This window comes from Budorcas taxicolor, chromosome 7 (genome assembly GCF_023091745.1).
Source record: "Budorcas taxicolor isolate Tak-1 chromosome 7, Takin1.1, whole genome shotgun sequence".
Taxonomy (NCBI): domain Eukaryota; kingdom Metazoa; phylum Chordata; class Mammalia; order Artiodactyla; family Bovidae; genus Budorcas; species Budorcas taxicolor.
The window spans coordinates 41,302,665-41,315,414 of record NC_068916.1 but is presented as its reverse complement, the minus strand read 5'-3'; the positions used below and the strand labels follow the sequence as shown (position 1 = coordinate 41,315,414).

Below are 12,750 nucleotides of genomic sequence, written 5' to 3'. Positions count from 1 at the left end.
CCTTGCTGTCCAAGGGACTCTCAAGTGTCTATTCCAGCACCACAATTCAAAAGCATTAGTTCTTTGAAGCTCAGCCTTCTTTAAGGTCCGGTTCTCACATTTGTATATGACTACTAGAAAAATCATAGCTTTGACTGTATGGACCTTTGTTAGCAAACTGATATCTCTGTTTTTTTAAAACACTGTCTAGGTTTGTGATAGCTTTCTTTCCAAAGAGCAAGTGTCTTAATTTCATGGCTACAATCACCATCCTCAGTGATTTTGGAGCCAAAGAAAATAAAAGTCTGTCACTGCTTCCACTTTTCCCCCTTCTATTTGGCATTCCCTCCTCCAGCAGACCACATTTTTTTCAGAACTCTTCACTATGACCTGTCCATCTTGGGTGGCCCTGCACACCATGGCTCCTAGCTTCACTGAGTTACTCAAGCCCTTTCACCAGAACAAGGCAGTATCGATGAAGAGGCCTGAGAGGTTTTCAGGTCCTTATTCTAAGGACCAGGGCTTGGCCTGGAACTTTGGCAAATGGAAAGGTCTAAACAGTTTGAGGCTGTCTGCTGAAAGTTCCAGGTGGATAATTAAAATAGATTCTAAAAATAAATACAGTAGACTCTTTGAGAACAAACAGAAACAGTTATGAGTAGAACACAAAAGATGTGAATTTAGAAGAGAAAGGAAAAGGGCAGAGGGCTCCTTAGTAGAAAAGCAAACCCTGGCTCCAAGGCTGAAGACTGTGCTACTTTCTAGATAAGAGGCTTGAAAAAAGTTTCTGTACCAAATTTCCTCTAAAATATGAGGACTGACTTTGCTAATGCCTCTCATACAGGGCTATTCAAAGGATTAAATGGGCTAAACAATGTCACACATTTGATACAGGTCCTGGCATGTAGTAAATATATCTAATTAAAGAAAAAGAAAAAATAACAAAAGGGATGGATAATTAGAAAGTAAGAAGGAGGTTTTTTTTTTTTTTTTCCTACTTTGCTCAATAATGTATCCCCAGTAACTTGAAGAATGACTGGCACATAAGATACCCAATAAATACTGATTGAATAAATAAGTGAATGAATGAATGAATAGAATCAATACAGTTCATCCTAAGAAGCTAATGAAGGAAAATTTTCAATGACCATTATATGTTCAATGTGAGATCCATATTTTTCTACAATTAACATATATGATTTTGACTTTGATTTATGTTACTGTGACTTACAAAGATGCTGAAGCACATTTCTGTTTTATTTGAAAACATTATAATGCAACGTAATCCCTTGGAGGAGGGTATGGCAACCCACTCCGGTATTCTTGCCTGAAGACCTTCATGGACAGAGAGAGGAGCCTGGAGGGCTACAGTCCATAGGATTGCAAGAGTGGGACACTAGTGGGGCAACTGAACACACACAAAAGGCTTAAGGGACGGTCAGTAGCCTTGCATGTGGAGGTCAAAGTGATTTTCAGGAGACTGAGTGAGCTAATATCAAATGGTACTTCTTCCCTGACTTATTCTTCGGTCACTGAAATTAAACTCTATTTTGTCTCTAGCTTTGGGAGGATAAGAATGACCTCTGTACGATTGTCCATAAAAAAAAACAAAATTTCCTTGTAGCCCATTTGTGGTAAGTAGTAAGCTGCGTTATACTCAGATGTCATTGCATTTACAGATGCTATGTGAAATGCCTCCCTGAATACTTTCTTGTTTAATAGAGTTGGTCTAAATTAAATTTGTATTTTCTTGCAATCATTCTTCTGGAGTGAATAAAACATGTCTTTGGCTGATTCAATCACATTTTGATGCACCTACTTTAGAACACTGGAATGGGTTGCCATGTCCTCCTCCAGAGGATCTTCCCAATCCAGGGATCAAACCCAGGTGTCTCCCGAATTGCAGACAGATTCTTTGCTGTCTGAGCCTCCGGAGAAGCATTTTCTCACAATCATTCTTCCTGGGTGAATAAAATATGCCTTTGTGCTGATACAATCACATTTTGGTGTACCTACTCCAAGATCTTTACCCTAACTCCATTCTCTGACTCAGTCTCAGGTTGCATAGTTCTAAATCTTTTCGCTAGCATCCTCTCTTCCTGCCATCATCCTTCTCTAATACTACACTTCACATGTATTCTGCCTTCTCTAAGGATATAGGATCCTCCTCCTCTGACCATTTCTCCTTGCTTCTTTCTTGACTTCCTGACATAGTGGCTTTGGGCTCCTGAAACCATCTCTCCAGGGCATCCACGTTTTCTTTCCTAGCCTGAGTCCTTAGGGCTCCCAGCTCTTTCTGACCATACCCTTGCCTCAGCTTTGAGAATTTATAATCTCGGAGAAGGCAGTGGCACCCCACTCCAGTACTCTTGCTTGGAAAGCCCCATGGATGGAGGAGCCTGGTGGGCTGCAGTCCACGGAGTCGCTAAGACTCAGACACGACTGAGCGACTTCACTTTCACCTTTCACTTTCATTTATTGGAGAAGGAAATGGCAACCCACTCCAGTGTTCTTGCCTGGAGAATCCCAGGGACGGGGGAGCCTGTTGGGCTGCTGTCTATGGGGTCGCACAGAGTTGAACATGACTGAAGCGACTTAGCAGCAGCAGCAGCAGTCCCAAATTCAGCCCACTCGGTACTAAAAAAAAAAAAAAAAAAAAAAGCCAGCCAGAACAAACCTCAAAAGCAACTGAGCCATCACTTTCCTTCCTGTTCGTGGTTTTTAAAAGGATCTCTGTTTTTTGTTTTTGCCTTTTTTTTGTTTTCAGTTTTCCATCCATTTAAAAACAGTTTTTGTCTTTTACTTAAATATAGTTGATTTATGATGTTGTGCTAGTTTCTGGTGTATAGCAAAGTGATTCAGCTAGATAGCTAGATACGGATATGGGTATAGATATAGATAAATACATATACATAACTATTATTTTTAATATTCTTTTCCATGATGATTTATTATAGGACATTGAATATAGTTCACTCTGCTATACAGTAGGACATTGTTGTTTATTTTATATATAATAGTTTATGTCTGCTAACTCCAGACTCCTAATTTATCCCCCTCTTTCCCCTTTGGTAACCATAAATTTGTTTTCTATGCCTGTGACTCTGTTTCCGTCTTATAAATAAGTTCATTTGTATTTTATTTTAGATTCCATATATAAGTGATGTCATATGATATATGTCTTTCTCTGTTTAAGCTATTTCACTTAGTGTTATAATCTCTACGTCCATCCATGATGTAGCAAGTGGCATCATTTCATTCATTTATATGGCTAAGCAGTATCCCATTGTTGATTTTCATTTCAGCAGTTGTATCTTGCATTTTTATTGTTCCTTTTCCCCGAGTCTATATTGATCATTCACTGAGCTAAGGTTGTCTAATATCCTCTGTAGACACAACCTCAACATCATTGGCTTTGTAAAGGATGCCGACATCCAGAGTACTTCTTTGTTTCTTAGAGGGAATTCAGAAAGAAAATGTGAAGCAGAGAAGTTTCCTTGTGAGTGTGAGTGAGAACCTAGGGTTTCTAAGGTACTGATCTATGCAGTGGAAAAAATGCTTGCCCGTGGGCTGTTTTCTGTGCATATGAGCTCCAATCAATCATCACATGTACATGTTAACAAAAGTAGATTTACTCCCTAATGTTATACTTTAAAATGGATTTACATTAAGAATTTTGAAGGTTATTTGATAGATTCAAGGAAAAGAATATTATCTCATTCATATTTTAATTCCAGAGTCTTTTACTCTGGGTTTCATAGAGTAAGGGCCCCCTATAGCTGATGGAAGAAATTAAATAATATATGCAATGTCCTGTGTGAGATTTGCAATCACTGTCTAAAGAAGGTATCCTAAACCACATTTGTATACTAAATATGAGAAATTTGCGATGTGAGCAAATCCAAGGTATACAAATTTACCTTGTCTTAGCTCTAATTCTAGGTGTAGTGTTTGATGATGCTTCTGGTGTGCTCTACACACCCCATCAGGTCTCACATCTTCTTTCTATAAACATGCAGGAATTACAAGATCTGGATTTGGGATCAGATATGAAAACCAAACCCCAAAGAGTAAACTATCATGCAGTCCATAAATGTTAATTATTTTCCCCAAATTCAACAGCATGTGAAAAGACCTATGATGTAAATTATCTGTAAAATTTTCTGCAAAAAAAGGGCAAGATTCAGGCTTAAAAAGTTATTTGTCAATACCCCAAGATATTGGGGCTTCCTAGATGGTACTATAGGTAAAGAACCCACCTCCCAATACAGGAGACATAAGAGACGCAGGTTTGATCCTTGGGTCAGGAAGATACCCCGGAGGAGGGCATGGCAACCCACTCCAGTGTTCTTGCCTGGAGAACCAATGGACAGAGGAGCCTGGCAGGCAACAGTCCATAGGGTTGCAGAGTCGGACACAGCTGAAGTCAGACGCAACTTGACTTAGCACGCATGCGTGCATGCCAAGATATAGTCTATACAGTGGTGGTGGTTGTGGTTTAGTCGCTAAGTCGTGTCCGACCCTTGTGACCCCAGGCTACAGTCCATAGGATTCTCCAGGCAAGAATACTGGAGTAGGTTGCCATTTCCTTCTCAAGGGGATCTTCCTGACCCAGGAATCAAACCTGGGTCTGCTGCATTGCAGGCAGGTTCTCTACGGACTGAGCCGGAAGGGAAGCCCAGGCTATACAGTAGTAACGCAATTATACTACACCACTTGTGGGACACAAAAAAGTATGGAAGGTAAAGTATGAGGTGTCTAATTCTGGGAGACAGTACTATAGATATTTAAAAGAATACATTTTTAATCTGCATATTCTTTCCTTCTCAAAGTCTTATAAAATATATATACACAGGAATCACACTATTTTAAAATCATTAGTTTAAATATTTTTAAATTATATTAAGTAAGTCAAATACCAATAAATAATTATGTCAGCCTACCTCATCAGACTATAGTGTTTGTGTGATTCACTGGTGAGTTCCAATGCCTGGATGAGCTCCAAGCACATAGTAAGTACCAAATGCATACTTGCTGAATAAATTAATCATAAACCCATCCAAAATAAATGAAATTGTAATTTGTTTTCTTTTTCATTTGTTCAATCTTTTAATATGTTATTTTAAATTAAAAGATATAAACAACTAAAATATTAATCAAGTGCATGTGATATTAATAAATATTAATAAATTGCTTCAGTCATGTCCCACTCTTTGTGATTCTATGTACTATAGCCTGCCAGGCTCCTCTATCCATGGGATTCCCAAGGCAAGAATACTGGAGTGGGTTGCCATGCCCTCTTCCAGGGGATCCTAATAAATTAGATCTTCTTAATTAAACAGACTTTAATACACTTGACTTTTTAATCTTGCTATATTATGGATGGATTAAAACCTTTTTCTTTCGCAGCTTATCTCCTAATTCTCAGATTCACATATTGTATATTTTTTGTTAGATTGACAGAGTAACACTCAGAATGAACTTGTGTATAGATTGCTTTAATTGAATGAATGGAAACAATTATTTCAGTCATGACTTTTTTTTAAATTTAGCCACACCTGTAATTAGTTTGATGAAGAAATACCATGCAACAAAACCCAACTGTCATACATTCAGTCCTCTCACTGATTACCTGCTTGTTAGATTAAAAACACTTCTTAATTTGATTTAACTTTTAGTCAAACATCATTAGGATTGATATTAAGTTAAATTTTAAAAATATACTTTCAAAAGAATTTAATAATTGCATCTATCCTGAGTGTTACTGACATATAAACCTCAGTGGGCAGAGTTGAATCTCAGAAGGTTGGTTCCATTGTTTACTAGCATGATTGGCAAATTACAGGGAAAAAAAAAATATATATATATATATATATATCTGGGGAACAGAGTACTTGGAAGAGCCAGGTCCCTAAGAAACACAGAATTATTGAAAGGAAAAGTCTGCTTTCTACAGCATCAAACTCCAACAGAAGATGGCAAATTTCCACTCAAGAAAAAAGCACAGCCCACATTTGGGTTCCAGGAGGGCAAGGTGGATGTGGTATCCATGATTTAGGGCTCTTCATGCTGTGGTTATTGACAGGTAGGGGAGGTTCTTATGGACAGGCTTGAAGTTTTTCCTAAAGAAATCTAAATGGTACATTTGGTGTTGATGACACAAATTTTATTTTGGTTGTTGTGAGTGAATATATTGAATTTTAAAGACTATTCTTCATTACCAAGGCAATTTTAGGCTTTGCTGATACTCTATCTACTTTGAAACAAATTATCTTGCCTAAATTGTTTAACATATAAAACTGAAAGTAATCAAAAATGTCTTGAGATGCCAAAGGCCATTTAGATGACTGTGCGACATTACATATAAAAACAATAACATTCTTGATTATATTTATTTTTGTATAATTTCATACATATAATTCTCATGATAAAGCTACAGCATTTGATCTGAGGTTACGCTGTTTATTCTAGTGCTAAGTAAACTCAGTACAGCATTTTAGAAAACAGATTTTTTTTTTTTTATATCTTAATGCAGTTAAGGTGACTCTAACTCTTGGAAATAAACAGTAAGTGATCATTATTTCATTAGGGGTTGAGTTCCTCATTTCTGAAAGTATTTAACCAAAGAATGGTGATAAGTAAAGTTCAGCTTCCTTGTTCCCTTGGATGTGAATTATGGGAGAAATTTTATATGACTAGGAAATTGGGCCAAATGCCTTATAAACTTAGTCAATCATAATACAATGCTCCTTTGCTTTCCCTGTGAGCTCCCTGTGGGTCCTTATTGTTCTCCATGTTTATTTTTTTAATCTACTCATTGTTTATATTTAATTGAGTCCCATGGTAATATACTTACAAAAAAATGAAAAGATAAAAAAAAAGAGATCCGTTAGTGTGTCCCTGGTAACAAATGCATGAAAGTGAAAATGTGAGTCCCTCCGTCCTGTTCAACTCTTTGCAGTCCAGTCCCATGGACTGTAGCCCACCAGGCTTCTCTGCCCATGGAATTCTCGAGGCAAGAATAGTGAAGTGGGTAGCCATTCCCTTCTCCAGGGGTCAACTCAACCCAGGGACTGAATCCAAATCTCTTGCATTTTAGGCAGATTCTTTAATGTCTGAGCCACCAGGAAAGCCCAACATGGATTTTGTTAAAATACCATTTTTACTCTATATGACTATTTAATTGTCAAATGAAGATAATATTCCTAGTGACTTTAGCCAAGTGTTAAGAAGTGAAAACAAAACATAGCAAAAATGGAGAACTATGAAACTTAAGAATAAGCTGATTGGCCACATTGTTTCATTTACTTATCAGGAACAGTTCAGGGATATTTATGTTTCCTGTAGAATCTGGGTGTTGCTGTGGGCTTTAAGCAGAGGAATGGCATCCTCTGTGCTAAAAGTTTTACTCTGGCTGCTTTACTGAGGATTTACTGAAGAAGGAAGGGCAGGGAGCTGTGCAGGGACTGCAAGGAGTCTGTTGAACAATCCAGGTAAGAAGAGTAAGTGGAACTTTTTTTTTTCCCCCAGAGAGGATGCGATGTAGTTGCCAAATGGTGAGCAGTTTCTGGATATACTTTCAGGTGAAGCCAGGCAATTTTGGTGAGAAATCCGATACTGGGTCTTTGACAAACAAGAATCAAATTTAATTCTGGCTTGAGTAAGTGGAAGGATGGAGGGACCTAATGAGATGAGAGAGACTTGCTTAGAGGAGACTGGGGGGTGAGGCAGGAATACAGGATAGTTTGTTTTGTTTCAGATGCTGATTGAATGTGTCAGTATGCACTTCAAATAAGGCAGTTGTTTACATGAGTCTTATATTCAGGCTTGATTCACACTTTAGGGGGTTAAAGGCCAAGCGATGACATTTAAAATCAAGAGACTGCTTGAAATCATGAGGGAAATGAGGTAGATTGAGAGGTGTTCAGCCTCATAGTGATATATTTTACAGGTTAGAAGATGTGGAGATGCTAGAAAAAGGAAATGGATAAAATATGGAAAGAAAAGTCTATAGCTGAACTCAGAGAGCACATGGTCATGCACAGTAGCCCCAGAAAGGGAAAAATCAAATGTGCCATACCATCAACACATCAGGACGATTAGGAACGAGGATGAATGATTGAAGGGCAATAGTGCAGCAGAATGATTTTGGTGTCGTGAAGAGGGCAAAGCATAATTCAGTGGATTCAAGAGGGAATACAGGCAGTGAAGAGAGACTCCCTTCCAGAATGGAGGAGGTTAAAATGAACAGACAAATGCAGATAGTATTTGGAGAAAAGAAAAGCATCAAGAACTTTTATTGCTCTGGTTGCCTTTATAAAAGAGAGAGAACGCCAGCATGCTGACAAGGTGAGGAAATGACCCAACTGAGAGGGGGCCACTGTTTATTAAGAGAACTAAGGGGGAGTAATACTAGCAATACCTTCAACTATGTGGGAGGATGCAACACCTGAAGCACCTGTAGAGGGATTTGCCTTAACCTGGGCTTAGGCTGTTTATTCAGAGGAAGAAATAGGGAGCAGATGCCCAGGAACTCAGGTAGGTAGTCGGGGAATTTAATGGCCTGAGAGTTTGGATGTTCCCTTTGGAGGATTTCAGTTTTGTTTTTCTGGTTATTTTGTTGTTGTTGCTGCTGTTTAATAGTACAGTAGGTATTAATATTTTGCTGAGGATATAAATACACAACAAGAAAGTGTTGGGAGTTTGAAAAGAGAAGAACATTATGATACAATCACTAAGGAAAATGGAAAGTGAATAGATAAAGGAAATGTAGAATGAATGCTCCAAGCAATAAGGATGCATTGGAATGTATTGGTTGCAAATTTCAAAACGGCTACATTGTTGTCTCTCACCTCCTTTACAGAAAGAAAACTCATGTATGGCAGGTGAATGTTGATTAACAAAAACTGGTTATGACAATGAATTGAATGAAAGCAAAAGAAAAATTGGGGCTTCCCTTGTGGTTTAGCTGGTAAAGAATCTGCCCACGATGCGAGAGACCTGAATTCGATCCCTGGGTTGGGAAGATCCCCTGGAGAAGGGAAAGGCTACCCACTCCAGTATCCTGGCCTGGAGAATTCCATGGACTGTATAGTCCATGGGGTTGCAAAGAGTTGGACACAACTGAGTGAATTTCACTTTCACTTCACTTTCAACGGAAAAAATTTACTGTTGAATATATACACCAATACGATGGACATGAGTTTAAGTAGTCTCCAGGAGTTGGTAATGGACAGGGAAGACTGGCATGCTGCAGTCTATGGGGTCACGAAGAGTTGGACATGACTGAGTGACTGAACTGAAGTGTATACAGAAAGGAGTGATTACAGTGGCTGAGCATGGTATCCAACTGGACAAGGACAGCAATGAAGGTGCAAGTTAGCTCAGTACAAGGCTTCATAAAGCTGTACACACACTCATGCACATGGAGAGCAGGTTATCCTTAAATATTGTTTGAAAGGGGAAACTTTCCCAAGGTATCTTAGGAGTTATGCTGTGTCTAACTTCTTTCTCAGACAAAGCCCACATATGAGAAAAGGAAGGTATTTGCTTCCTTATGTGATTGACTTTTTTTAACTTTGCTATTATTGTTAGTTTTGAAGTTTGATTTCAGTCAGAGTCCTTTTTGGCCTATGTCTTTGAACCTGAGACCACTTGTAGAATTCAGAAAATCCAACAAATGAAGTTTTTGGAAGTTCTTTCCAAGACTTCATATCCACATTCAGCTTCTGATCTCAAAAGTATTCTTTAAAAGAAAGATGAAATCTTGCATTTGCTCTTCTAAAATGCAGTACCTAAAGATCTGAACTAATTTAAAAGTTAGTCTCTGAAGTTCCAGATGTCAGTATTTATAAATATTTTTATGTCTTGCAAACAATGTTTTGCCAAAATGTTTTCTTCTTCTACAGGCAATGAAGTCCCAAAATTTGTCCACTGTTACTGAGTTTCAGCTGTTGGGATTCCAGAACCTTCTTGAGTGGCAGACCTTGCTTTTTATCATTTTCTTGCTCATCTACTTCCTCACAGTGACAGGGAATATTGTCATTATTGTAGTGGTGAGCCAGAACCAGCAGTTGCACTCACCTATGTACACATTCCTCAAACATCTCTCCTTTTTGGAGATCTGGTATACATCCACCATTGTGCCCCTTCTCCTGGCCACTCTGGTCTCCCAGGGCCAAGCCATCTCCTTCCATGCCTGTATAGCACAGCTCTACTTCTTTGTGTTCTTCGGGGCTACTGAGTGCTTTCTCCTGGCTGTGATGGCCTACGACCGATATCTGGCGATCTGTAGTCCACTGCACTACTCTTTCTTGATGAGTCCTGAGATCTGCACCAAGTTGGTGGCTATCTCCTGGTTGACAGGAGTTGGCACAAGATTTCTGCCCTCTCTAATGATTTCCAGGTTGGACTTTTGTGGGCCCAACCAGATCAATCATTTTTTCTGTGACCTCCCTCCCCTCATGCAGCTCTCGTGTTCCAGTGTTTATGTCACTGAGATGGTCATCTTTACCCTGTCAATTGCTGTGCTGTGCCTTTGTTTTATTCTTACACTGGTGTCCTATGTTTTTATTGTGTCATCAATACTGAGAATTCCTTCAGCCTCTGGCCGAATGAAAACCTTTTCCACATGTGGCTCCCATTTAGCTGTTGTGACTATCTACTATGGAACCATGATCTCCATGTATGTTCACCCCAGTGCCCACCCATCACCAGATATCAACAAGATTATTTCTGTCTTCTATACTGTGGTCACCCCACTGTTGAACCCTGTCATCTACAGCTTGAGGAACAAAGACTTCAAAGATGCTCTTAGAAAAGTCATGAGAAGAAATTGTGGCATCTATGGGGTAAGAATGAAGGAAAATCTCTTTATCAGATAAACAAAATCAACATAGAATACACAGTGAAGGAAAGTTCAAGAAAAGTGAGTGGCGGGTTCAGAGCCTTGAAACATGAATGCCATCATTTTCATTACATTAAATTCCACAAGTTAATTGGAGGGCATCACCAACTCGATGGACATGAGTTTGAGCAGGCTCCAGGAGTTGGTGATGGGCAGGGAAGCCTGGTGTGCTGCAGTCCATGGGGTCACAAAGAGTCAGACATGACTGAGTGACTGAACTGAACTGAAATTCCACAAGTCATAATAAAAGAGTGTCTGCATGACCCTTTGCCAACAACTGCTCAGAAGATAAATTGCCTCTTTCAAACTAATTTGGGTACAATTTTGTCCTAGATGCGTTCTTTCATTTTTGATGGGAATCTGACTGTGTAATTCCAATGCATGAAGATTACATATATAATATTTTCAGATTCTACAAAAGGGTTACTCTTAATTTTATAACCCTGTGTACAGAAAATTATGCATCTTTTAAATACTATTAGGAAATTGGTCATGTAGACTCAGCTTCTGATGTTATTGGTTCTTGTTAAATATCTGTGAAATGAATGAATGAAAAAAGAAAAGATAAATGAAATATGTGTTGACCTGAATTATCTTCTAGTGACAGGAAAAAGCAAAGGAGGATTTTTGAAGTGCCAAAGATTAAGTATAGTGATTTAGAGTTTTTCTATTGTTTAATGAAATTATATGAAAGAAAAGAAGGAAGGGAGGGAGAGGAGATAGAAGAGGAATAACTGGGGGGAGGAAAATTCTGTTCAGTTCAGTCACTCAGTCATGTCCAACTCTGCAACCCAATGGACTGTGGCACACCAGGCCTCCCTGTCCATCACCAGCTCCCGGACACTACTCAGACTCATGCCCATTGAGTCGGTGATGCCATCCAACCACCTGATCCTCTGTTGACCCCTTCTCCCACCTTTCTTCTTTCCTAGCTTCAGGGTCTTTTCCGGTGAGTCAGTTCTTCACATCAGGTGACCAGAGTATTGGAGTTTCAGCTTCAGCATCAGTCCTTCCAATGAGTATTCAAGACTGATTTCCTTTAGGATGGACTGGTTGGATCTCCTTGCAGTCTAAGGGACTCTCAAGATGTCTTCTCCAACACCACAGTTCAAAAGCATCAAGTCTTTGGCGCTCAGCTTTCTATATAGTCCAACTCTCACATCCATACCTGACTACTGGAAAAACCATCGTCTTGACTAGGTGGACCTTTGTTGGCAAAGTAATGTCTCTGTTTTTTAATATGCTGTCTAGGTTGGTCATAGTTTTTCTTCCAAGGAGCAAGCATCTTTTAATTTTATGCCTGCAGTCACCATCTGCAGTGATTTTGGAGCCCCCCAAAATAAAGTCTGACACTGTTTCCATTGTTTCTCCATCTATTTGCCATGAAGTGATGAGACCAGATGCGATGATCTTAGTTTTCTGAGCATTATGCTTTAAGCCAACTTTTTCACTCTCCTCTTTCACTTTCATCAAGGGGCTCTTTTGTTCTTCTTCACTTTCTGCCATAAGGGTGGTGTCATGTGCATATCTGAGGTTATTGATATTTCTCCCAGCAATCTTGATTCCAGCTTGTTCTTCATCCAGCATTTCTCATGATTTACTCCGCATAGAAGTTAAATAAGCAGGGTGACAATATACAGCCTTGATGTACTCCTTTTCCTATTTGGTACCAGTATGTTGTTCCATGTCCAATTCTAACTGTTGCTTCCTGACCTACATACAGATTTCTCAAGAGGCAGGTCAGGTGTCTGGTATTCCCATCTCTCTCAGAATTTTCCACAGTTTCTTGTGATCCATATAGTCAAAGGCTTTAGCATAGTCAATAAAGCAGAAATAGATGTTTTTCTGGAACTCTCTTGCTTTTT

At 39.0% G+C, this 12,750-nt stretch overlaps 1 protein-coding gene across 1 annotated transcript; it reads left to right on the top strand.

The window, feature by feature from the left end:
* Positions 1–9,890: 9,890 nt before the first annotated feature.
* Positions 9,891–10,862, top strand: LOC128051727 (olfactory receptor 11L1-like). The gene has a single exon (XM_052644365.1). The coding sequence runs from the start codon at positions 9,891–9,893 to the stop codon at positions 10,860–10,862; it is 972 nt and encodes a 323-aa protein (XP_052500325.1).
* The last annotated feature ends 1,888 nt before the right edge of the window (positions 10,863–12,750 follow it).

What these genes read in the sequence shown, in the direction of transcription:
- LOC128051727 (XM_052644365.1), top strand. Translation starts at nt 9,891, where the DNA reads ATGAAGTCCCAAAATTTGTCCACTGTTACTGAGTTTCAGCTGTTGGGA.